Genomic DNA, 26,888 nt, shown 5'->3' on the forward strand with positions numbered 1-26,888 from the left:
CCTTGGGCAGGTTACTTAACCTCTCTGGGCCTCACTCTCCCATCTGCCAAACAGGGATAAGAGTAAGACTCTCCTCTGAGGGTCAGAATAAGGATTAAAGGACTGGATGGATAGACTGCTTAGAGGAGCACCTGGCTCAGAGCAAGTGCTTGCTCAGGGTCAGCTGGTGGAGAGTGTGGAGGGCAAGCCCTGAGCCATTGTTTCTTCTACACCTGGACTGGCTCCACTGACCACTGCTCGAGTTGACAGGACTCTAGTCTGTACTGCTGGTGTTCACTCTATGTGAAAAAATTTAAAAAATGGCTTTTTAGAAAATTCCTCCAAGACAAGTTGTTAAAAGAAATGAAACCAAGGGTAGAGTGCCACTGTGCAGGAAACTGCCAGAGCCCCTGGTAGAGTGGGAGCAGCACAGTGGCAGTCAAGCACCCTTCCCAGCCGTCCTACTGGGCTCACTGGGATCTCCCTCCTTCATGTGCAGGCCATGATCACTAAATTTTTTTTTTTTTTTTTTTTTGCTGTACACGGGCCTCTCACTGCTGTGGCCTCTCCCATTGCGGAGCACAGGCTCCGGACGCGCAGGCTCAGTGGCCATGGCTCATGGGCCCAGCTGCTCTGCAGCATGTGGGATCCTCCCGGACCGGGGCACGAACCCGTGTCCCCCACATCGGCAGGCGGACTCTCAACCACTGCACCACCAGAGAAGCCCGATCACTAAATATTTACGTTTCTGGGTAATAAAATGAAGAACCAGCGCTTACAAAGGACTGAACCAGCTCCCAGGCTGTGTTTTGTACCACACGTGTTAATCTTGCATTTAATCACCCAAACAACCCCGTGCAGTAGGTACTGCTATTATCAACACTATTATACAGAGGAAACCAAGGCACAGAGAGGTTGAGGAATCTGTCCAAGGTCACACAGCCAGTAAGTGTAAAGCCAGTGTTTAAAACCTGGCTGCAGAGTATCTGTTCTCAATCACTCCACTGCATGGCCCCTTGTGTGTCAGCTAAACTGCTATTTGCTTGCGACATACCCACATCAATCTAGTTCTAAGCAATGACGTGTCTAAAATCCACAGGTTGGAGTCACTTGTTCTGTTTTTTCTAATGTTCATTAATATAAATATATAACTGTTAACATTTTTAAAGTTAAACCATGTATCAGCTAAAATCATTTCAAATACTGTATTCATTTCCCAGGGCTGCTGTAACAAAGTACCACAATCTGATTGGCTTAAACAATAGAAAGTTATTGTGTCACATTTCTGGAGGCTGGGAAGTCCAAGATCAAGGTGTCAGCAGGGCCGTGTTCCTTCTGAAGGCACTAGGGGTGAATCTGTACCAGGCTTCTCTCCTAGCTTCTGGTATTTCCTTGCCTTTTGGCAACATAACTCCAACCTTCACCTGGTGCTTTCCTGTATACACATCTGTCTCTGGGTCCAAGTTTCCCCTTTTTATAAGGGTACCAGTCATATTGGATTGAGGCCCACCCTAATGACCTCATCTTAACTTGACCATCAGCAAAGACCCTATTTCCAAATAAGGTCACATTCACAGGTACTAGGAGGTTAAGACTTCAACAAGTCAACTGTAACACACACCTTCATGTACAGCATTTTGAGAAGTCGAGCTTCATTAATTATTTATAATCTGCCTTTCTCCAAGAAGTTCTGACATGTTCTAACAAATTTTGTAGTGCAAGAAGACTTTAACAAATATGTAAGGAAATGAAGGTAAAGGGAAAACAAGAGTAGGAACAATAAGTTGACACCAAGGGGTGAACAGATGAATGCCTCAGGGGGTCACACTCATGACTTTGAGTTTCCTGACCACCATGGCAAGGAAGCAATGCATTCACATAAACAACACATGTCACTGGGTCCATCTGGTAAAAATCAGATTACCAGCTGTCCCTGGCACTTGGTTCTTAGTTTGTCCCATTGATTCCCTTAAAGAGGACACTGTTTGAGGCGGTGGAATCCTCATTTTGAACAGGTTTGGAGGTCAGCCTTTATCTGTTAAGTATACATGGCTCCTACATAGGCCAAATTTGAAAAAAACGAAAGTTGAAAACCATGGCATTGTCACCACTCTCATACTGAAATGGGATGACATTGGAGCCACATGTCCCACGGGGATGAGGTTCTAAAGCTCAACAAAAAGTGCAGGTGGTTAAAGCTACCCTTGAAAATCCCTCAGACTGATGATCAAGTGCAGCGTATGTGGCTCCATCTAGAAAACCCCATACAGCCATATCACCTCTCCTTAAGCCCAAGAGACTCATTGCTCCTCCAGGGTGGGGACAATACAGCTTCTTGGTCAAGCCCCAGATGAAGCAGTTGGCCTTGTTTAGGGTCTGGTTGTAGGGAAAATGTGACTTTAAGCACTGGCATTATGCTGAGGTCACTGAGATATTCCTTCCTCCAGAGGCACAGGACCCTGAGACTTGCTGAAAGGACAGAAGACTCAAACCAGCTCTCACTTGTCCAGGCAAAATCTGGACTGCTTAGATGCTTTACTTTCTGTTTGTGGGGGCGATGTCTTTCTGGGGGGCATACAAAATCAGCCTTTTTATATCTTCCTGGTGAACTGAACCTTTTATCACCATGTGTTGTCTCTTTTTCACTCTAATAATGCTTTTGTCTTAAAGTTGACCAGCTTTCTTTTGGTTAGTGTTTATGTAGCGTATCCTTTTTCATCCTTTCATTTCAAACAGTCTGCATCCTTACATTGGGGTTTGTCTCTTGTAAACACCATGTAATTGGTTTTTATTTTTATCCTCTAACAATCTATGTGTTTTAATGGGCACATTTAGTCCATTTACGTTTAATGTAATTGCAGATATATTTGAGTTTAAATCTACCATTTTATTGTTTGCTTTTTATTTGTTCCGCCTGTTTTATGTTCCTTTTTCTCTCCTTTCTTGCCCTATTCTGAACTGATTACATTATCCCTCTTTTTTCTTCTCTATTAGCTTGTTAGTTATACATTCTTTTACTATTCTTTAGTCATTACCAGAGATTGCAACATGTATTCTTGACTTATTAGAGTCTACTTTAAATTAGCAAGTTGACTGCTTCTCATTCAGTGGAGACCTTACAACTCTGTAACTCCATTTACTCCCATCCAAAATTAAATGCTATTATTGTCATGCATTTTAATTCTCTCTAGATATTAAACCTCACCAGACATCATCATCATTATTATTATTATTATTATTATTATTATTAAAATAGTCAACAGTAATTTAGATTTGCCTGCATTGTTAACCTTTCTGTGCCCTTCACGCCTGGCTCTTTCTAGGTCATCCTGACTCTCAGACTGTAGCCCTGAGTCTATCACCAGCTATCTTCAGTTTCTCAGCCTTGCAACAGCTCTTAGAATCAGCAGCACCTTGAGGGGAAACGCTTCCCAGGTGCTGGGGTCACCTCTCTAGGTTTCTGTTCTCCTGCCTGTAACCCTTCACAGCCCTGTTCACTCTCCATGCCTTCAGATAGATTTCTTTTTATAAACAGATTTTTATACTACTATTCAGTCCAGGTTTTCTAGCTGTGCTCCAGGGACAGGTTGGTCTGGATTAGATAGCCTGCCATTACCATATGTGTAACCTATTGCCTGCAATCTTAAAAGAGTTATTTCTCTCCTTGCTCCTTTATCTTTGGCCAAGGTCATAAAATTGAATTTATGTCAATTAAATGTACATATGGTGCAACTCCACGAGAGCTTAATTCCTCTCTATCACTATAATTGTCCCTTGTTCTAATGAAAGGGCCTCATGCCCTGGGTTACTTTGGTCTCTATCAATAAGCCTTCCAGGAAACTTCTAGAGACCTGTTGTCTTGTTGAAGGTGAAAGAACATCAGTCTTTAATGCAGAAAGTTTACTGTCCAAGTTGTCAGAGTGCTCTAGGGAAGTTATATATCTGAACCACTTTTCCCAGACAAGCTGCCAACCACAGAAATAAAGTAACACCCCTCAGCATGAGTGAATTAGAAGACCCTAACAGCCCTGCAGTTAGCACAGTTAGCATTTCTGTCAAGAAAACCTGGATCAGGAAGACCATTCTGCCAAAGTCCAGAGTCTCATAACATATGTCAGTATTCATTATTAATAGCAAGTGTCAGAAATCCAAACTGGCTGAAGCAACAAAGGAAAATGTATTGCTCAGAGACCTGAAAAGTCCAGGACTATAGATTTGCCCTCAGGTATGGTGGGATCCAGGTACTCAGATGATGCTATCACCAGGAACTGTTTCTTCATCACTTAGCTCTACTTTTTGAGTCCAGTGGGTCTCAAACTTGAACATGCATCAGAATTATTGGCCAAGCAAATTAAAACCAGATTTTTGGACCCTGCCCAATTTTTAATTCAGTGCATCTAGGGTGGAGCCTAAGTGCTTTAATTCCTAACAAGTTCCTAGGTGATACTGATGTTACTGCTCTAGGGACCACACTTTGAGAACCACATCTGTAGTCTCAGGCATGGTCCAGAGATGGTCCCTGGTGGCTCCAGGCTCACATTTACTGACTTAGCAACCCCAGGGGGAAAGGGACTGCTCCTCTCCAAATAGTTCCAGCTCTACCCTGAACCAATCTCCAGTCTCTGTAATCAGGGAGAGGCACCTGTTCTCCCAAGGGCCCAGGCAGGGCCAGGAGTGGGGGCAGATCCAGATCCATCCAAAGCATGTAGACTGAGAAGATGGAGAAGAGGTGGTTCCCTGAAGGGAAACATGGATGCCGTGAAGGTCACTGCTGCTGGGAGGATGAAAGCAACTGCTGCTCATTTCTTACAAAAATTAACCACACAGGACACTTTGCTACAAATTCTTCAGGGGCCGGGTGCGGAGCAAAGGACTGTAATATGCAAGGAAAGAGTAAAGTCATTTATTTAGTCAGGGATGCGGAGATGGGGGCTGACTGCCTTCCTTGAAAAATCATTAAAAGTCACGTGCATTCCTGGGCTCACGAAGAGACCGCAGCGGAAGAATGAGTGTTAAGGGTTACAGACAGCATCTGCCTGTGGAGAGGCCCCTAAATAAGCTTCAGAGATGAGAAGAGCACAGGCCTGGACAAGCCAGGTGTATCAGCTATCTCTCGCCACCTAACAGTTCCCTCCACACTACAGTGGCTGTAAGCAACAATGCTTTTATTATCGCTGCGGTGGGGCTGGCCAGTTCCATAGTGGGTGCCTGGCTGGCTGGTCTCGCACGGCCACCCTCACAGCACCTGGCGGTCCCGCTGGCCCAAGGACCTCAGCTGGGACACCTCGTCTCTGCTCCACGTGGTCTCATTATCCAGGGCCTGGTGGTCTCCAGGCAGCCCAAGAGGACACACCCCAGCATGTACGTGCTTTCTTAAGTTAGGCTCCGTTTGGTCGTGACTGCTAAGGACCTGTTGGCCAAAGGAAGTCACCAGGCCATGCCCAGCTAGAGAAACAGATTCCACCCACCTTTTGACGGGAGATGCTGCAGCGTCACAGGGCGATGTGGCACATTGCAGGTGGGAGGCATTTGTGGCCATTTGTCGCGGTCTCCTATGCTGTGGGAAGTGTGTAGCCTGCTGAGGCTGAGCCAACTTAAAATGCACAGAGGCTCTGGAATACTCCGATGTAAGCTATTGTCCCAGCGGGCAGCCCCCTTCCCCCTCCTGGTTGGAGTTTAGAGGGAGTATGTGCAGCTCAGGACAAAACAGGGCTAAGCCAGCTGTTTCCCTGGACGTTTCACCGCACAAATCGTGCACAGTTTCCGGGCTGACAGGCACGTGGCCACCACTGATGCCCCGTCTGCAGCAGGCGCTGCTCCCCAGCTCACGATTGCCACGTCAGATCATAGGACTTTTCAAGAGACGCCAGGAATCCCAATTTTCAGGTGGATTTCCTATTCTTTTTTTTTTTTTTAACTTAGCATATGTTTCCAATTTTTAAAAAAAAGTCACACAACGCAATCTGCAGGCTGGCTTCAGCCTTTGGGCTGCCGGGCTATGAGCTCTACCTTAGACCCTTGTGATTCTCAGATGTAATGTTTGCCTTTTCAGTGGATTCCCAGGTGATCTCAGAGGTCCCTTGCATGTGGGAAGGGGTCATTTTGCTGAGACTCTGACTTTGAGCTTTTCGAGTCATAGCTGGCGAGTGGGAAGAAGCCACCTGGCTGGTGAGCTGACCGGACAGCCCCCATGTCCTCATGTCTTCTCTGTGGCATGTGCTGCATTCATGGTAAATCTCCTGAATTGATACGCTCTTTTGTTTCCCTGCAAGAGAGATGAAAGCCAAGTTCTAGTGAAGCAAAGAGAAAGTGAAGTTAACAGTAGAGGAGTGGTTTTCAACCAGAAAAGAGCAGCTTGGGATAAATTAAAACGTGCCATTTGGCTTTTGCTGGTGGCACCGATTTATTGTGTGAATAAATCCACCGTTCTCCAGATCAGTGATGAGAATAAATCCACCCTCACGTGGTGCTCAGGCCAGTGCAGAAACGGCTCACCCAAGCGAGCAAGGAGAAATTCCAACGGAATCAAAAGGCAGTGACCTCGTGTGCAATGAGGAAACGCACAGTCTACACAGCCGGGCAGCAGGGATGTGATTCAGGAGGACACGGGCACTGTGTACACGCGTTTCTGGGAAGCCATGGGTGGAGAGAGCTCTGGTGGTGGAGCTGTGGCATTGACCTTCACTCAGAGAAAGCCTGATTTAATTTTTAAAAGCATCTTCTTAGCCTAATATGACTCAAAGGGCACAGGCAGGACCCAACGATCGTGTTGTTGCAGGAGCATTCCCTCCCAGGTGAAAGGCGCTCAGGGCAGAAGGGTTTGTGCAGACAAAGCTGAACCCCGCTGGAAGAAAATGCCTTCCTGATTATCCTTTTCCAAGAACAGGTGATCGTAGGGTTGTAGTGGCCAAGAACAGATAGTTATGTTGGGCGCGATGCTCCACCATAGCTCCAGACCACTGAGGCACAAGCGGACGGGGCTCTTGCCCACATAGTGGCAATAAATAGGCAAGGGTCACCATGCAGGGGCTCTCCTTCGACTGACTCTATAAGTGCTCGAGGCAGGAAATGCAGAAGGAGCTTACGAATCTCAGGTTCTGCTTATCCTGGCGTTGCCCGAGCCTCGCACTGATGCTGGAGTTTGCACCCCCAGTGTCAGAGTGCTGTCACGTCTGTTTAGCTGTACACAAGATCCTCGGCCCTTATTTGTAGGATCTTCTGTAGGATCTGAAGGGGCCTTGAATTTCTCAGCTCTGCTTTACTGCAGATGGAGGAGGAAATGATATGTTTTAATGATATTCGCAAATACTGAGATCGACAAGGTTCGGAATTGAAATCATTTTCCATCCATTCATTTGACAACGGTCATAATGCCGGGAGCCAGGGCAAAGCAGCAAACAAGGTGGGCGTGGCCTCCTGGAGTAGCAGGAGGCCTCTGGGGCTTACGTGGCCTCAGGGTCCCATGAGACCTGTCCACCCCCCGCTGCCCCCAAGGCTTCCCCTCGCTCCCCGAGGCCAGCCCCCCTGCTATTCCTCCCTGTGCCAAGCTCCGCCCACCACAGGGCCTTGACACCTGCTGCTCCCTTGGCCTGGAACAGCCTCCCCATATGGGTATGCACAAGGCTCACCGCCTTCACGTCTCTGCTCAGATGTCACCTTCCCTGACCGAGTGTCTGAAATAGGGTCCTTCCCCCTCCTGTCATCTCTAGCTTTTATCCCACTTGATTTTCCTCCCCAGAACTCATCACCTGCTGCTGGCGTGTCCTGTGTGCCTGATCCGTGTCTGTCCCTGCCCCATGACTGTGAGGTCTGTGAGGACAGGGACATGCCTTTCCCACCCACGTCTGTACCCCGGCACCCAGAGCAGCATCTTATCCCACAGTGTAGTGACAGTTGAGAGCCTGTGTCATTAATGCCTGTGCCTTGTGGGGAACCCAGTTCTGCTTCAGCTCCCCTTGGGGTGAGGGTGTGTTGGTGCTTCAGGATTCCTCAGTTCCAGCTCCAGAGGGTCTCAAGGCCGCTTCTTTTCTTTCACTCTCTTTTCCTGTCCTCCCAGCTGCTTCAGGGACCTGCGTGAGGAAGATCCCAGTGGCCTCACCACACCCCTTGGACCCACAGTGTTTCCATAGCAACGAGAATCCCCACCTCCATCAGCTCCTTCCAGCTCTCACCTTCTCATCCCTCGAGTTGCAGAGCGAGCTGAGTAGCTGATAAGAAAGGAAAACAGTTAAAGCAGCCTTGACTGGGGAGAACAGAATCCCCAGGTCACATTGCCAGCAGTGCCTTACTCTATGTCCCCAGGAGCAGTACTGGAGCCACAGCAAGAGTCCATCAAAGTCAGAGAATGACCCACTGCCATTATCACCCAGCCAGCCATCCAGCCAGCCATCCGAAGGCATGCAAGGCTTCCTTTGTGTGCCCTTGACTTTCCTGGAGGAGCAGCTTGGACTTGCTGTGGCCTGTATTAGACCAGCCCTTGGGTTCTGTTGGCTTTCACATTTCCTAAAAACTGAAATACTTTATGAACAAATAAATTCAGGGGGATTTCACATAAACTTCAGATTCTAACTTTTCTTGGAGAAAAACCTGGCAACGCTAGAAGCACCTCTCTGTCTGGCAGACATTGGCTGGAGCTGGGCAGTGGCTCAGCTGCCTCCCATCTCCCCCACCCCGACCCCGAGTTCAGTCTCACTCACTCAGAGTGCCTGCCCAGTCCCTGGGCATTCACATCCAAAGCCCCTCTCCTGGATGCCTGGAAGAAATTGGTGTCCCCTCATTTTAGCTTAGCTTTTCCATCAACCCAGTACCTGGCTATACTCCCTCTCCTGCCAAAGCCATTCTTGGTGTTGCTACTTGAAGTCTCATTCAGATGCAGATTCTAACATAGCAGGAGGATAAAGGGCTCCAACTAAATCTCTAATAATCAGTGGTGCCTGTTTACTGAGGTCATGAGATGGAAGGTTGCTGGGGGTTTGTTTGTTTGTTTGTTTTCAAATTTTATTTATTTATTGGCTGCGTTGGATCTTTGTTGCTGCGCGCTGCGTTGGGTCTTCATTGCTGCTCACAGGCTTTCTCTAGTTGTGGCGAGCGGGGGCTGCTCTTCGTTGCGGTGCGCGGGCTTCTCATTGCGGTGGCTTCTCCTGTTGCAGAGCACGGGCTCTAGGCACGTGGGCTCAGTAGTTGTGGCTCACGGGCTCTAGAGCACAGGCTCAGTAGTGGTGGCATGCAGGCTCAGTAGTTGTGGCTCATGGGCACTAGAACGCAGGCTCAGTAGTTGTGGCATGCAGGCTCAGTAGTTGTGGCTCATGGGCACTAGAACGCAGGCTCAGTAGTTGTGGCACACGGGCTTAGTTGCTCCGTGGCATGTGGGATCTTCCCGGACCAGGGCTCGAACCCGTATCCCCTGCATTGGCAGGCGGACTCTCAACCACTGTGCTACCAGGTAAGCCCAGGTTGCTGGTTTTTAACAAGCCTTTGTACCAGGCTATCTATATCTATATCTATATCTCCCCAGAGAAGTCATAGCTATCAATTCCCAGTTAGTTAGTTATAGGCCAGTGTTAATGTCAGTCATTGATACTATTGTTAAATGATGCAACCAAGTTGCCTAGGTTGAATTCACATCTCCAGCCCAGACCACCCTCCCAAACTCCACACTCGAGTGTGTGTACAGGCCAACTCGACAGCTCCACCCTGATGCCAGAATCACATCTCTGGGCTCCAAGCTGCCCCTGCTCTTCGCTTCCAAACCTGCTCCTCTGACAGCCCTCTGCAGCTCAACTGAAAGCAACCCCATCATCTGTTTCCTCAGGCCAGAACCCTGGCATCATTCTTGACTCTCTTTCTGCACCAGCCACATCTACTCTTGTCAGGAAATCCTGTTGGCTCTGTCTGCAACAGACACGCAGAAACTGACCACACTCTGTGTCCCCGCTCCACTGCACAGCTGCAGGAGCCCTAACTGGCCTCTCTGCTTTCCCCTTCACCTCCCTTCATTCTGTTCTCCACTCAGCACCTAAGTCAAATCAGGTCCCCTGCTTTCAAGCCTTCAGTGGCTCCCCATTTCTCTCGGAGTAATGGCCTTACAGTGTCCTCCAAGGCCCTGCCTTGGCCCTCCCCACCCCTTCTCAGGCCTCTCACTTCACACTGGTTCCTGGACCACACTTCCCCAACGCTCCGTCAGGCCAACCCTGCCACCCTGCTCACCCCATCTCTGTTATCCTGCTCTGCTTTTCTTCTTTTTCCATATCATTTTCTGACATGGAACACCCTAGAGTATTTATTGTTTCTCTGCCTATTGCCTCTCTCTACAAGGGCAAGGGTCTTGATCTGTATGGTCACTGCTGTGTCCCCAGTGCTAAGAACAGAGCCTGGCAGAGTGGCACTCAATAAATATTTGCCTAGGGGTTGAAATTTAGTAGGTTAAAGCCTCTTTAAACATCCCAATGGAAACATTTTGAGCAGTTCTATTTTTAAATGGAGATTTGTTTTTAACAGAGAAAGAATCCAACCATAAGTAATTGAGAGGATGTTATCATAACCCCCCATGTTCATTACCCAACCTTGGCAATGGTCAGTTGATGGCCAATTTCATCTGCACCCACACCCACACCCCAGGTGATTATGAAGCAAATTCAGGTCACCATATTTATCTATAGATATTTTAGAATGCCTTCCTTTTTACAGATGCGTAGTATTCCATTGGGTAAACATACCATAATGTATTTTTTTCCAACCAGTCTTGTTGGGTACTTTTTCATATATTGCAAATATTTTTGCATATTATAAAATCAGTGTTCCACTCATTAGAACTTCCAGAATCGACTACAGCTTTGCAATACTTTTTTTCTTCAGTTGAGGAGTAATTTCTTTGTAACTCTTATTTCCCATGTAAATATGAAACAAAGCAAAAATATTCCCAAATACCCATCCTCCTTCACAATGTCAGGTATTAGTCCTTATAGGCACTTTGTTAGAGGGCTAACTTTTTAACTTTTTATTTCAATTTTAGATGTAAAGGCAAGTTGCAAGGATAGTACAAATGACACTCCCATTCCCCCAGGTTCACCAGTTGTTAACATTTTGCTGCAGTTGCTTTATATTTGCTCTGCGTGTGTGTATTTTTAAATCATTTGAGATTAAATTGTAGACAGCATCCCACTTTACCCTGAACACTGCAGTATGTATCTCCTAAGAACAAGGGCATTCATTTTACATCGCCACAGCGCACTTACGTATGAAATTCAGGATATTTAGCATTAATACAATACTATTATCCAAGTCACAGACTCTACTCGGATTTCTCCACTTGCTACAACAATGTTCTTTACAGGGATGTTTGCCGACCCAGGATCCAGCCTCGGGATGGCCATTGCATTCAGCTGCCATGTCTGCCCCATCTGCTTTCATCTAGAGCAGCTCTCCAGGCTGTCTTTGTCTTTTTTGACCTTGACATTTTTGGAGAGTATGGGCCAGTTGTTTTTATAGAATGTTCCTCAATTTGAGTCTAATCGATTTGGAGCTGTCCTCCAAGAATGCAATCTAAAGGCTCGCCCCCTGTTTTCTACCCCCAGGACCTGGAAGCCGCCGAGAGAGACCCCTATCAGCAACCCGAAAACTCGTGCGCAAGGATGAGGACCGAGAGGAGGACGCCTCAGCCGTGCTCAGAGCCATCCAGGTGGAGAACGAAGCCCTGCAGAGGGCGATCCTCAGCAGAAAGGCTGAGCCCCCCGCCAGCCCACCACAGGTGCGTTCCCAGGCAGAGGGAAAGGATGGAGAAGGACTTGGGCTACTCAGGGACCAGGCAGTGTCTGAGCAGTGCTTGCAAAGAGCGCGTGCTGAGGAGAGAGAGCAGTGGAGGCACCCCTGACCTTAGACCAATCAGCACATCCACTGTCTGATGCTCAGCTGCTTACTGACCTGTCGAAGTCTCCCCATTTCCTCCACCTCCTTTCCATCTTTTGTTTCCTAAGCCTAATTGGACGCTATTATGCCTCCAATTCTTGCTGATTTCCTTACAAACCCTGAATACCTTCAACTAGAGTTGAACATTGGTGGGTCAGAGACAGGATGGCGCAAACAACCAGCTCTGGCTTCTCTGGAAAGACTCCCTTCCCCAGAGCATGAGCCCTTCCAGCCTCCGCAGTCCTCACCACTCCTTAACGTCCTGCTCCTGGCCTGCTTCACCTTCTCAGGAAACCCCTCTGGCCCTACAAGTGTTTGAGTTGGTGCCCGCAGCCTTCGGCTTTGAGCAGCAAACAGGAGGATGGATCGTGGGGTGGAGCGGGGGTCTCTGGGGAGCTGGAGGCCTTGGACATCCCTCAATGTCTACTTCTTTCTCAGAAGCATGTTCCCTGACTCACCTGTTGAAATCCTTTACCTTAACTTGATGATCACAGTAGCCCTGAAACAGGCAGGGCTGGTTTCATCACACTGTTTTATAGATATGGCTGATGGCACCCAGGGAATCAGGGTGGCTTTCTCATGGCATGTCTGTGGAAGTGGCTGAGGTCTGCCTGCCTGAAAGCCTAGGGCCCCGTCCACACCACCAGTTGCTCCCCAGGCCCTGTTGGCGGGCTGCTCTTTGGGGTGATAATCAAGCAGCATCTGTTGTCTCTTTTCCTGGTGCTCGGCCCTTTGCCCCTGACATTTGTGTCTATGACCTCAAGACAGTCTGTACCTCTATCAGTGAAGAATATAAAGTGGGTGGCTTTATTCTGACCTCAGATCATGTGATTCCATCCTTCCAGGGCACAGAGAGACCACCAGCAGAGTCATGGACCGGTCTGCTGAAGGAGGAGACCCCTGAGGTCAGTGAAGGCCAGAGAGGGACAGCAGAGCCCCATTCCCACAGCAGCCAACAGTCTCCAGAGGGCCTTCCCCACACGGTCCCAGCAGGACCTCACTGTGCTCCCTGAGCACGCCAGCATTCTGCCCATCTCCCACATGGGAGACCCCTGCTGAAGCACGTTGCCCAAGGTTACGAGTGGAAGCCAGAACTCACCCAGGCCTGCTGATTCCAGTCCCTTGTTACGCTTCCATTTCCTGACAAGATAACACAGAAAAGGATCTTAGTATCCTAAATAAATAAGTTTATATCTACATCTATCTAGGTCAGTTAGGCCCATCTCAGCAAAGATGACCCCAGGAAATATGGTCGTGAATTAATAAAACACCTGGGAACGTCTTTGTTAGATTGTGCACAAGTCTATGCTGTGTCCTCAGAATACAGAGGTGACCGAGTCAGACCAGAGTAGCCCCTGGCCTCAGGGAGCTTTCAGACAAGATTCGAGTATATGCGAGTAAAGCCGTATATAACCAAGGTGACTTCAGAGACAGGTGGCAATACAAGGTGCTAATGGGTGAGAGAGTGACAGGGTATAGGATGGTGGCTACCTCCCACAGGGGGATCCAAGGCGGCCCCTTGGAAGGTGTCCCATTTAGGCTTAGCCCTGCCTTGTAAGAAGGAGCCAAAAAAAAAAAAAAGGAGACAGCCAACAAAGGAACAGCATTCCAAGTGGAAGGAACAGGGGAAAAGCTTCGAAGTGAGAATGAGCCTGGCCTGTTCCAGGAGTGGGAGAGTCGTGGAGGAGAAGAGGTCAGGGGAAGATAAGGGGTGGACAGTAGGGAACTGGAGAGAACGCTCATGAAACAGAGTGCGGGCAGGGCAGCACCCAGAGCAACATAAAGGTTTTCTTTTGGCATCGCTCCTACTTTGTCTATTACTTCCCAGCCATCTGAAACCATTGCCGGCCAATCTTTCTGACAGGTTTTGCCACTTTGCCCATCCTGCGGTCCAGGATTTCTGGATGACCTGACCCCTGATTCACAGAGCTTCCAATGGCTACAATTATTTGCAGATAAAGAGCAAAGCACATTTCTAGTTTAGATGATAAATGGAAAAAAGGGGAGAAGGCTTGGAGGATTAAAAATCAAGGGGTCTAATGTTCCTGGCATCCTCCATGGAGTCCCATTACTTTGTAGCAAACAGAACAGAGATTCACTGGAGGAGGGGAAAGGTTTTGATGAGAGAAATTTTTCAGTGGCTCATTGAAACAGACCATTTCCTGGGACCTCCCAGATCATAAGACACTGAGATCCCACCTTTTTTGCAAAGACCGTGTGAGGGGATTCTAGATCTAATCAGCCCCAGGTAGTCGCTTTCACCCTCCTTCCTGTCCCCAGTTTCCCGCAACAAGACTGACGGCCTGCGAAGCGTGTCCCTTTGACGGTGGCTCTGCTGTGTCTTGGGCCAGGAGGGTCGCCTTGGACATCTGTTTAATAAGCTTTTCCATCCTCCCTCAGCTGCCCTCCATCACCGCGGCAACGAGCACAGCGACCAGCACGCAGGAGCAGTCCAGGGCAGCAGGGGGAGCCAGAGCCGTCGGTGAAGCCATCGACAGAAGCGGCCTTCTGGGGAGCAGGTACTTACCGAGGCAGCTTCAAAACAAAAACAGCAACCCGCAGCCATCCAGCCACGAGGATCTTATTAACTGAGGTTTTTCTTTGCATTATGATTCCAGACCATTTAAAACTGCTCCCTTAGACTGCATTCCCCCTCACCCTCCCTCCAACCCAAAAGCCTGAAATTGACTTGATTCCTTTCAGACACATGTCTCTTGGCTTGTTCAGTTCCCTTCAGCCCATGTAAAACTTCAGTCTCCTCAAAGGTTTCCACGGAAGCAGCCCACGCGGCAGACAGTGACCCAAGGCAGTGTCCTCTGAACCTTCTTTTCTCTATTCAGAGTTTGTTCAAATGCAGCATTCTCTTCCGTTCACACATAGCATCAGTGATTGGCACTGTCAAGTTTCATTATCAAAATAAAGCCTTTCCTGTAGTCATCAGGCAACACTGATCTTCAGAAAGATGCACCATGCCGAGCCAATAGCTTCAAGCATGCATTTGAGCCCCACCATGCTCCCCGGGCCGCTGTGCAGAGCTGGGCGCGTGGTGGTCTGTGCAGTGCCCATGCCTGGCTGAGCGGTGAGCGCAGCTGAAATCCAGCCTCCACAGTGGTCGCTAAGCTGAGGCTCTGGCCTGAGGCTGCATCAGCCCCGAAAGGAGTGGGGGCTTTTTCTCTGCACAAAGGAGGAATTTCCTGGCCAGTCTATGTACCCTCCAGATCTGTGTCCATCCAGAGGGTGTTTGCCTTTGATAATTTGTAGAAAAACTCTGAATAGGCTAAAGGCAGTGCTAGCCACTCCTCCAGGAGTCTGCACACCCCAGATTCGAAACCATGCTGTGGACCATTGTGGCCATAAATAAGAACTTGAAGTTTCCTCCGCGAGTGAAAGGGCTGGGCCATGAGGATATGTTACATCAGATACAGATACAGGATATATTACGAGCAGCACACACATCACCAAATGCTTCTTTCTTCATCATCAAGATCCTTTGTGCTTCAGGGTCTTGGGAGTTCTCAGCCTTAAACAGCACAAGTAGGGTGTGTTTGCAGACAACTCTCTGCTAGGTTTGGAATGCTGTGTCCTCAGAAACTAGAGACGCAAGGCAGGTCACTAGATCAGGAGCTGGCAAACTTTTTCAGTAAAGGGCCAGATAGCAAATACTTCAGGCTTTTTGTTTGTTTGTTTGTTTTAACGCTTTAACAACGTAAAAACCATTCTTAGCTTGCAGGCTACACAGAAACAGGCTGCGGGCTGCGTTTGACCTGCAGGCTGTATGTGCTGTGTAGACACCCGCTCTAGACTCTTACAGCCTAGCAGTCAGCTTAAGGAGATCAGCTGGCCATCTGGCCCCAAGCAATTTCTCTTACTTGGCCCTTCTTTCATCGCTAATTGTACAATTATTTATAAAGGGAGAAAACCAGCTGGTGTGCGCCTTTGATCTGTCTGCGGGGGTGTGAGTATTTTCGTCTCAAATTGTTACTTCTCTCTGAAATAGAAAAGTAAGCCTGGTACCCTTGATGGGAACGTTCTCTATGATGTATCCTTACTATCATACCTGTTTGCTAAAACAAAATCAATTTCAGACACCAGCAGAAGGTTCTGAAAGTCCTCCAGGCCATCGAAAGTGACTCCGCCCAACTCAGCCAGGCTGTTTCACCCACTGAGGAGCAAGTTCTGGACCCAGAGGTGAGAACCTTGACTTATGCGGGTTTCTTAAGACATTCATGTCTTGCCTGGAGGCTGAGGGAGGAAGGGCCCCTCAGTACAATCATTTCTGTTCGGTGGGAGCTGCTCTGACAGTGGTGAACTTAGCATCTTTCTGCCCCAGTCTCCATCCCCCCTCCTCCCCAGCACATAGACATCCATGAAATGGAGCGTGAAGTTTCAGAAGACAGAAGCCTGTCCACACAAGAGGAAATATAAATAGCCTGTAAGCCCATAGAAAAATATCCAGCATCACTTGTAATCAAGAAATACAAATTAGGGCTTCCCTGGTGGCACAGTGGTTGAGAGTCCGCCTGCTGATTGCCCCGGTCCGGGAAGATCCCCCATGCCGCGGAGCAGCTGGGCCTGTGAGCCATGGCCGCTGAGCCTGCGCGTCCGGAGCCTGTGCTCCACAACGGGAGAGGCCACAACAGTGAGAGGCCCATGAACCACCCCCCCAAAAAAAAAAATACAAATTAGAGCAACCTTAACATCCCATTTGACGTTAACAAATCTCAGTTAACAAATTATTTTTGATGATAACCTCTAGCACTGGCAAGGTTACAGTAAAACTGGCAGTCTTACCCTGCTGGCAGCAATAGAAATGGGTGGAAAGCTTTTGAAAAGCCGAAAGGCTCTTAGGAAGAGCCTTAGAAATACTTATGTCTTCCAGCCCGACGATCCCACTTTCTTACCCTGAAGAAATCACTCAACAGAAATAAAACTATAGGCGCAAAAATGTCTATTGCACAATTATTGGAAGGAGGGAAAGGTGAGAGAAAAAAACACAGAAATAACATAAATGTCTCACAATGGTAGAGTTAATCAGGAAAGTATGATACATCAGCACAATGCAGTCGTGTACAAGGATGGAAATTTTCATTATGGAGATTATGCAGGTAGAAAATGTTAAGGATATAAAGTTAGCTGCAAAGAGTGATGTTCATCTTCATCGAGTCCAATACAATTGCAGCGACTGGGCAAGGATATGGCTGTGAGCGGGTCGATGGAGCTGCGACATGAACGGTGAAAGGGCAAGGTAGCATCAGGGTGGAGGGATAACGGATGATGCTTTTCTCTTTTGGGTCAAAAGGTGTGTGTCCAGCACATCCTCTCATCTCTTCCTCTACCCAAGCCTTTCTTATAACTATTTGGTTCAGTGGTCACCCATCTTGTGATTGGCCAATGGGGACTTAACAGGAAGCCCTCCCAAGGTCACATGTAAAGCTCATATGAAAGCAGAAAGAGCCCTGCTCCAGCCCAGACTGGAGTTCTGGCTTGAAGTCTGGCATCATCATTAAGAGGTCGTGTGACCTTACATAAGCCTCTTAAGCTGTCTGGTCCTGGGGGTGTGTGACTGTCAAACTGGGTAAATAATCCACAGCCCACGGGGCCACTGTGCAGCTGGAAGAGGAAAGGTCTGTGAGGGCAGATGGCTCGGTGCCTGGCACAAGGCAAGGAGGAATCAGGAAATATGCCGTCTAAAAAAATCTGGGGAAAGCAAAGCTTTGTTCCCCCCTGTATGGCATAGTTGCTTTCTTACCTATGAAGATCCTAAGTGTGGTGAAACCTCAGCCATATTAAAAAGAGCCTGGATGGATCAAGTCTCCTTATATTATAGGAGACAGAAAACCCAGTGCAAACTGACTTATAAAACAAAGAGAAGGGCTTCCCTGGTGGCGCAGTGGTTGAGAGTCCGCCTGCCGATGCAGGGGACACGGGTTCGTGCCCCGGTCTGGGAAGATCCCACATGCCGCAGAGCGGCTGGGCCCGTGAGCCATGGCCGCTGAGCCTGCGCGTCCGGAGCCTGTGCTCCGCAACGGGAGAGGCCACAACAGTGAGAGGCCCGCGTACCGCAAAAAAAAAAACAAAAACAAAGAGAAGAAAAATGACACATTTCTTTGTAATGAATGCCGTAGTCGGGATCAGGTAGGGCTTGATCCAGAAGCTCACACTATGTCTGTACTGTGTCAGCTGCATCTTGAGCCTCATCCCCACCTCAATGCCCAGTCCCAGCTCTGCTCTTTCCCTGTGATCCCTCAATAGCTAGAGTGATTCCCACCTCTTGCCCTCATACCCTCAGACCCCACGGTCAGGAGAAAAGAGCAGTTTCTCCACACACAGATCTGAAACTGGGTCATGTGCCCATCACTGAGCCATTCCCTCCAGGTGGCCCGGGTAACAGGACACACTGATCAGTTGGACCAGTTCATCTCCTCCTTAGGGTAGGAAAGTGTCCATCCCCCATACCTCATGGCTGAGAAGAGAGAAGGAGCAGCTTCACCAAAGGAAAAGCAGGTGGTCTTGTTGAGAGCAGGGCAGTGAACGCCAGGGACCAGAAGCTTGCCAGCCAGTGTTTGCCTCAGACCCCGCGATCCTAAATCGAGCAGGGGTGGCCATCGGGTTGCAAGGCTGACAAGTTGTGACACTTCCTTAGTTAATAGACCCTTCAGCTTCTTCGTTTAGAAACCCCGCTGCAGGAATTTGCACATCTTAGATTGCACTGTGCATGAGATCCAGCAGCCCCTCCTCGAGGCAGCTCGCCTCCCATCTGGCCTCCTCCCAACGGCCAACAACCACGGTGACCAGCGCCGCATCCTCACGCCTCCCACGGGGCGCACCTGGCAGCGGAACGCGCCTCCCAAGCACGAGTTCATTAACCTCCCGATCCCCGAGGCTTGAGCCGGGCCAGTTGAGTTTTATCACCATCCTGCCTGCCTGGGACTCAGGCCCAGGGTAGCAGAGAGCTTGGCCTGGGCCCACAAGGCCCCGCGGCAGAGAAGGAGGAAGCCGTGGGGTCTGCTAATAAACACAGCCCCTGCATTCCTTCCGGGAGCTGACAGCTGACTTCCCTCCCTGCATGTCCCCATCCCATCACCTGACAATCAAGGCTCATCCAAACACACGCTGAGAGCACTAGCACGTCTCGCTGGCTATTAATTAAAAAAATAAGTAGGGAACAGTTGCTGTTCATTTGCTCAGCTTCCTGCTCACAGAACCATCGCAGATTACGGTGTTAATTAAGAGAGGGCATGTGCATGCGGGGAAGGTACCATTTTCTGAGCGGCTGATCCGTGGCGACCAGCACTGCAGTCGGAGCCTGAAGGGGCCTCGGGAAGCCATTCCGCGGTGTGGCTTGATTAATGGCATCCACGACCTCTCAGACCAGACAACCTACCCGCGAAGGAGGCAGGCATTAAAATCCATGGAGGAGAGAAATGGGCGGAAATGGCCACTTACAGAGTGCACGCAGGCCAGGACTGCTGACCGGGTCTTCTCCGGGTGTGTATCCCACTTAATCTCTGGGACAGGATTGTCAGATCTATGGTGTCATCTCCTGGTCCCCAACCAGGCAGGGGGATGTCAACTGACTTGTCCAGGGTCCTGTGTTATCTACTGTGTTAGATAGGCCATCTGCTAGGCTACCACAACCAAGTACCACAGACTGGGTGGCTTAAACAGCAGAGACTTCTTTTCTCACAGTTCTGGAAGCGAATCCAAGATCCAGGTGTGGGCAAGCTGGGTTTCTCCAGCTTCTCACTGAGTCCCCACATGGCCTTTGCTTCGTGCCTGCCCATCCCTGGTGTCTCTCTGGGTGTCCAAATGTCCTCTTCTTGTAAGGACATCAGTCAGAATGGATTAGGCCCACCCTAATGGCCTCATTTTAACTTAATTACCTCTTTAAAGGCCCTGTCTCCAAACAGTCACCTTCTGAGCTACTAGGGTTTGGGCTTCAGTATCTGAATTTGTGTGTGGCAGACACAATTTAGCCCATAACATCAGCCCAATTCAGCATAAGTTGTGACATGCCTATAGGACATGAACCCTTGGTAGTGGGTGAGAAAAGTACGTGTTCAGGCAGAATCTGATGCCTTTTAAACATTCTTTGTTATTTGCAGACTCTTACAGAAAATACTAAGTGCCAGGGTTCATAGTAAGGTTTTTTTTTTTTTTTTTGGCCGTACTGCATGGCTTGCGGGATCTTAGTTCCCCGACCAGGGATCGAACCTGGGCCCGGCAGTGAAATTGCCAAGTCCTAACCACTGGACCACCAGGAAATTCCTCTAGTAACTATGTTTGAAATGCCTTACAAACATGAGCTCATTTAATCTCCATGATAACCATCTGTAATGGGTGCTCTTCTTATCCTCATTGTACAGAGGGGGAAACCCGGCCACTGAGCGATTAAATACCTTGTCATTTAGTGGTAGAGCTGGATTCCATCTGTTGTGTTTCCATTCTTTGGCATTACTTTTCTCCTCACTAAGGACAAATCGGGACCGAAAGCAGAAGAAATCAAAGATGCCGTCTACGTGACCATGGAAATCCAGTCCAACTGGGGCAGCGCGTCGTGGGTGGGTCTCACGGAAGTGGAATTCTTCGACCGGAACAACACAAAGCTTTATGTGTCGCCTCGCGATGTGGCTGTCCGGAACTCGGACACTCCCGGGGAGCCGGGCCACCTGGTCAGCAGGAACTTAGCTGTAAGTGGAGGCGGCCTTGTGTGAGTCTTGGCCGCCTGTTTTGATGCATTTTTTCTGCCCACAATAAGCCCACGTTAAGGGTGTGGGTGCAGCAAGGGGAAGGATGATGTAATCGTCCACAGCCATTCATTTGGGCAGGGTGGGGAGGAACCGGAGGGCAAGGTACAGGGAGGTGCCTCCAGCGGCAGCCCCCACCCTGAGCTCTTGCCCAGATCTCTGCTCTGTAGAGGGTTGTTATGGGGGATGAGGGGCCAAAGAGGAGCCAGTTCACCCCCTTTATCTACATTGCAGTTTCCCACAGTAACCACCAAACACGGGACCTCGGGATGTCATTGAGGGCAACACCCACGTTTTGTAGATGAAGAAACTAAGGCTTGGACAAGGGCATTGACTTGGCCAAGGTCACACAGCTGGAAGGTCGGGGAGGGGGGAGGGGGGCGGTGCAAATGCACCCCCTGCAGCCTGGCCCAGGGCCAGGGTCCTGCTTCCCTGGGGCATGGAGTACGCACCCAGCAAACGTGGAACATCACTTTCTTTTAAATATCTGAAAGTTTAAAAAAGGAAAGCACTGGCATTTTCTCTTCCTGCCGCTTGCAAGCTGGACACAGGAGACTAGACAGACTGCCCAGCACTGACATCTTTACGGTGCTCCGTGCTTCAGCATCAGTCACCGTGACCTCTGGGAGGGGCCCGAGATATGGGGAATAGAGGTTGCCTCTGGGCCACGGAACTGGCTGAGCAAGGGACAGGGCAATAGGAAGACTTTCCCTTGGATGCTTTTTTGCACCTTTTAAATTTCCTGCGACGTACATGTATTTGCTATTCCAAAGAACAAATTATTAATTGTTAAAAGGTATTGAAAATGAAGACAATTGCCACATGTTCAGTTCTTGCTTTGTGCCCGGCACCACGCTAAGTGTGTTGTGTATAATCTTATTTAAACGAAACAGTGTACAGGCTGGAGAAGCAGAAAGGCCTGGGTTCAAAGCTTAATCACTTACAGCTTCATGATCGTGGGCAACTCACCTAACATCTACTTTGATTTCCTCGTCTGTAAAATGGGGATAATAATAATACTACCTTGATACAATGTTTTAAGGATCACATGTAAATATGATCCTCACTGTTCGAAAGGGCTCCAAAACATCAGCTATTACTGTTTCCATTGTTACTAGTCATAGTAGCAGTAATACCACTATGAAGTAAATATTATTGCCATTTAAAGAAAAAGAAGCAAGAAAGGAGGGCTTTGAAATCACCAGCTCTAGAGACCCAGGTTCTGGTCTTGACTCTCTAGCCTTGGACATCTTACCCACCTTCTCTGAGAGTCACTTTTTTCTGCCCCCTGTAGAATGGGAGTGGAGGGCCTGGATAATTCATATGATTCTTATTTTGCCAGCAAAAGAAACTGAGTCTGGCTCTCTTTAGCAAATTTTTGAAAAGAAATTTGTTGCAAGGCTTTTGAGTAGCTGGCGTATTCACTGTCACCCAGGCCAAAAGAGGACAGGCCCTGTGAGCAACTTGGGGTTCTGGGTAGCATCCTGGGATGCATGAATACCGAGAGTTTGGTCTTCTTTTTTTTGGTGGGGGGGGAGGGTGCAGTGTTTGTTGGTTGATTGGTTGGTTAGTTGGTTTGTCATCTTGTCATTCTGCTGGAGATATCCAGTCCAGGAAAGGAAGGCTGATGGACCAACCTGGCTAGGAGAGCCAGGCACCTTGGTGCCATTTCCACTAAGATGCCCCAGTGGGGCAGGGAGGGAATTTTCCCTGAAGAAATTTGTGGTTGTTACTGAAAGAAAGGCAGGGTAGATGTGAGATGGCCAGGAAACACAGCCTGTCCATAGGGTTGGGCTGAGTGGTTTCTGAGCCCACTCAGCTCAGCAGCTATGGGACCTTGAGAGAAACAGGTCATGGCCACTTGGACGCTCTGGCCTTGCATTCCCTTCTCTGCTCTCTGCTTCAAGTCTGTAGGCTCCCGTGCAAGCTGCTGAGGCTTGGACCAGCCCTTGCTAAACCTCTCCCGTTCCCCTCGTGCACAAAGCAGTGGCATTTTGGAAGCCTACTGTACAGAACAGAGCATACCAAGGACGATAAAAAGCATCACTGGATTTAATGGGGACAAATTCTGATGATTGCTCTCCCCTTTTCTCCGTTTAGCAGAGGCTGATGAGCATTGCCATGTGATAGCAGTGAGGACTTTGGCCCGGGGTTTTGGTGGTTTCGTTTTTGGGGTTTTTTTGTTTTTTTTTTAAACTTGGGGCCCTGAGGCACCTGTCTCACCCTGGGCTGCTAGATCTCTGGGCCCAGCTGTGGGTGGGCTGGATTCCCCCTGCTGCCCTGGCCTGGGATCTCTCTGATAGTCGCCCTATGAACCACGCCTGGGGCCACCAGAACACACTGCCTCTCAGAACCATTCAGTTTCACTGGGGTCTCGGGCATCCCTCATTGAATCCTCACATGAACCTCGGGATGACTTTCCCCATCTGATAAACGAGAAAACCAAGTCTCAGGGAGGATGAGTGACTCGTCCAGGCCACACTGCTGTGGAGTGGTGGGGCTCGGCTGAAAGCTGAGGAGAAGATACCTGAAAGCAGAGTCTGGGTTTGAAAGAGAAGTTGCTTCAGTGGAGGTGAATGAGGGGCGTGCGGGGGGCTGTATGAGTGCCCCGTGTTCAGTGCAAACCCTCCTTCCTGCCCTGCCCACCCCATCTCTCTCATCGCCACCCCCAGGCCCATGGCTTCAAGTTGGCTCCAAATTTATATGCCCAGCCCTGCCTGCTTCCGAGTTCCTGACTTGAATGTCAGCTTCCGCTCAGCATCTCAGACTTCAGAGACCTGAAACCTGAGTGTCGATTCCCTGGCCCACGCCCTCATCTCTTCCTCCTCCAGCGCAGTAAATGGCATCCCCATCCGCTCAGCTGCCAAGCCCACCACTTAAGAGTCTTCCTTGGTTGCCCCATGCCCCTTCCCCTTCCAACACATCAGGAAGTCCTATTGATTCCACCTCCAACATGGAGCCTGGATCTGGCCCCTTCTCTCCATTTCCACTGGTTCTTCCCAAGTCTGATCAGCTGCTCTCTCTCACTGGAACTATTAAGTGGTCTCCTCTCTCATTCCTTTCTTCCATTCTTATCCCCATCCACTCCATTTTCCACTCTGTATCCAAGGGACCTTTAACAAATGTCAGCTTGCAGCCCTCCCCTGCTTAAAACCCCTGCCTTGACTTTCTGGGGAAAATTGGATGCCTCTCTGTGGTCCCAGAGGCTGTCTGTGAACCAGCTCCCTCTCCACCTGCCTCACATACCAGGGCTCCCTTCTGCTCCTCTGATCTGCCAAGCTCGTTCTCACCTGTGGGTTCGGCACTTGCCGCCCCCTCTGCCCAGAGCATCCCTCCTCCAGATGTTCACGTGGCTCCTTCCTTTCTCGTCACTCAGATTTCAGCCCAGGTATCACTTTCTCAGCAAGACCTTCCCGGACTCTACAAGCTGGAGGAGTCCTGTTCCCTCCCTACTCCAGTCTCTATCACATCAGCTTTTTTCATTTTCTTCAGACCACTTCCCACTATCAAAAGTGATTTTGTTCACTTGTTTCTGATCTGTCTCCTCCCACCAACCTGTAAGTTCTTGTCTGTCCTATTCACACTATATCCCTAGCACATAGAGCAACACATTTTTTTTTTTTTTTTTGCGGTGCGCGGGCCTCTCACTGTTGTGGCTTCTCCCGTTGCGCAGCACAGGCTCCGGACGTGCAGGCTCAGCGGCCACGGCTCACGGGCCCAGCTGCTCCGCGGCATGTGGGATCTTCCCGGACCGGGGCACGAACCCCTGTCCCCTGCATCGGCAGGCGGACTCTCAACCACTGCGCCACCAGGGAAGCCCAGAGCAACACATTTTTGAGCTTTTAAAAATAAATAATTATAGACTCACAGGAAATTGTTTTAAAAAAAACAGTGCAGAAAAGAGAAGGACAATAGAGAAAAATCAACAAAGCCAAAAGTTGTTTTTTTGGAAGAATCAACAAAATGAACAAACCTTTACCTAGACTGAGCAAGAAAAAAAAAGGAGGAAAATATTCAAATTACTAAAATCAGGAATGAAAAAGGGGCCATCACTACCAAACTAATAGAAATAAAAAGGATTACAAGGGAATATTATGAACAATTTTATGCCAACAAATTAGATATCCTAGATGAAATGGACAAATTCCTAGAAAGACACAACTACCAAAACTGAATCAAGAAGAAATAGAAAATCTGAATAGACCTATAGCAAGAAAAGAGATTGAATTGGTAATCAATAAAAAACTTCCCACAAAGAAAAGCCCAGGGGCCTCCCTGGTGGCGCAGTGGTTGAGAGTCCGCCTGCCGATGCAGGGGATACGGGTTCGTGTCCCGGTCTGGGAGGATCCCATATGCCGCGGAGCGGCTGGGCCCGTGAGCCATGGCCGCTGAGCCTGCGCATCCGGAGCCTGTGCTCCGCAACGGGAGAGGCCACAACAGTGAGAGGCCCGCGTACCGCAAAAAAAAAAAAAAAAAAAAAAAAAAAAAAAAAAAAAAAAGAAAAGCCCAGGACCAGATGGCTTCACTGATGAATCTTACCAAATATTTAAAGAATTAGCACGAAGCCTCACAAACTGTTCTAAAATATAGAAGAAGAGAGAACACTTCCCAACTCGTTCTCTGAGGCCAGTATTACCCTGATACCAAAACCAGAAAAAGCCATCACAAGAAAACTACAGACCAGTATCCCTTATGAATATAGATGTAAAAATCCTCAACAAAACATTAACAAATCAAATCTAGCAGTCTATAAAAAGATTTATATATCAAGACCTAGTGGAGTTTATTCCAGGAATGCAAAGTTGTTCAACATGTGGAAATTAACAGAATACAACATATTAATAGAATAAAGGAGGAAATAACCACACGATGTCTTAATAGACACAGAAAAGGCATTTGATAAAATTCAACATTCTTTCATGATAATACATCAACAAACCAAGAATAGAAGGAAACATCCTCAGTCTGATAAAGGGCATCTATGAAAACCCACAGCTAACATCCTACTGAATGGTAGAAGACTGAAAGCTTTCCCTCTAAGGCCAGGAATGGGACAAGGACGCCTGCTTTCATCACTTCTATTCAGCATTGTACTGGAGATTCTACCCAAGGAAGTTAAGCTAGAAAATGAAATAAGATGTTGGAAAGGAAGAAATAAACTATATTTGCAGGTGAAACGATCTTATATACAGAAAATCTTAAAGAATTCACAGAAGTTACTGGTAAAGCTAACATCGAGTTCAGCAAGCTTAGAGAATAAAAGATCAATATACAGAAATCAGTAGTATTCTTATACACTAACAATGAACCATCTGAAAAGGAAATTAAGACATTTCCATTTATAATAGTTCGATGCTATTTAAGAATAAAATACTTGGGCTTCCCTGGTGGCGCAGTGGTTGAGAGTCCGCCTGCCAATGCAGGGGACACGGGTTCGTGCCCCAGTCTGGGAGGATCCCACATGCCGCGGAGCGGCTGGGCCCGTGAGCCATGGCCGCTGAGCCTGCGCGTCCGGAGCCTGTGCTCCGCAATGGGAGAGGCCACAACAGTGAGAGGCCCGCGTACCGCAAAAAAAAAAAAAAAAAAAAAGAATAAAATACTTAAGAATAGACTTCACCAAATAAGTGAAAGACTTGTACACTGAAAAGTACAAAATATTGTTGACAGAAATTAAAAAGACCTAAATGATGAAAGATGAAAAGATATCTGTGTTCATGGGTTGGAAGACTTAATACCATTGATATGGCAGTGCTCCCAAATTATCTACAGATTCAATGTAATCCTACTGCCTTATTTGTGGAAATTGACAAGCTGGTTCTAAAGTGTATAATGGAAGTTCAAAGAACCCAGAAGAGCCAAAACAATGTTGGAAAAGGACAAAGTTGGAGGACTCACACTTTGAGTGAGTCCAGTTTCAAAACTTACTACCAAGCCACAGTAATTACGACTGTGTGGTTCTGGCATAAGGATAGACATATAGATCAGTGGAATGGAATTGAGAGTCCAGAAATAGATTCATACATCAATAGTCAATTGATTTTTAACAAGGATGCCAATACCATTTGATGAGGAAAGAATAGTTTCTTTTCAACAAATGGTATTGGAACAACTGGATTTCCACATGCAAAAGAATGAAATTGGACTCCTACACACCATTTACAAAAACTAACTCAATGGGTCAAATACCTTGAAACTTTTATAGTGTTAAGGCTATGAAGCTCTTAGAAGAAAACATAGTGTAAATCTTCATAGCCTGGA

The 26,888-nt window shown here is 48.2% G+C and overlaps 1 protein-coding gene across 1 annotated transcript in view; it reads left to right on the forward strand.

Moving 5' to 3' along the window:
• Positions 1–26,888, forward strand: part of KATNIP (katanin interacting protein) — a 145,182-nt gene that overhangs the window by 52,951 nt on the left and 65,343 nt on the right. Inside the window, exons 7-11 of the mRNA XM_079720130.1 lie at positions 11,553–11,725; positions 12,729–12,788; positions 14,284–14,402; positions 15,969–16,071; positions 20,358–20,573. Of these exons, the coding sequence (XP_079576256.1) occupies positions 11,553–11,725; positions 12,729–12,788; positions 14,284–14,402; positions 15,969–16,071; positions 20,358–20,573 (671 nt within the window). The remainder of the gene's footprint in view (positions 1–11,552; positions 11,726–12,728; positions 12,789–14,283; positions 14,403–15,968; positions 16,072–20,357; positions 20,574–26,888) is intronic.

Source organism: Hyperoodon ampullatus (genome assembly GCF_949752795.1).
Source record: "Hyperoodon ampullatus genome assembly, chromosome: 14".
Taxonomy (NCBI): domain Eukaryota; kingdom Metazoa; phylum Chordata; class Mammalia; order Artiodactyla; family Ziphiidae; genus Hyperoodon; species Hyperoodon ampullatus.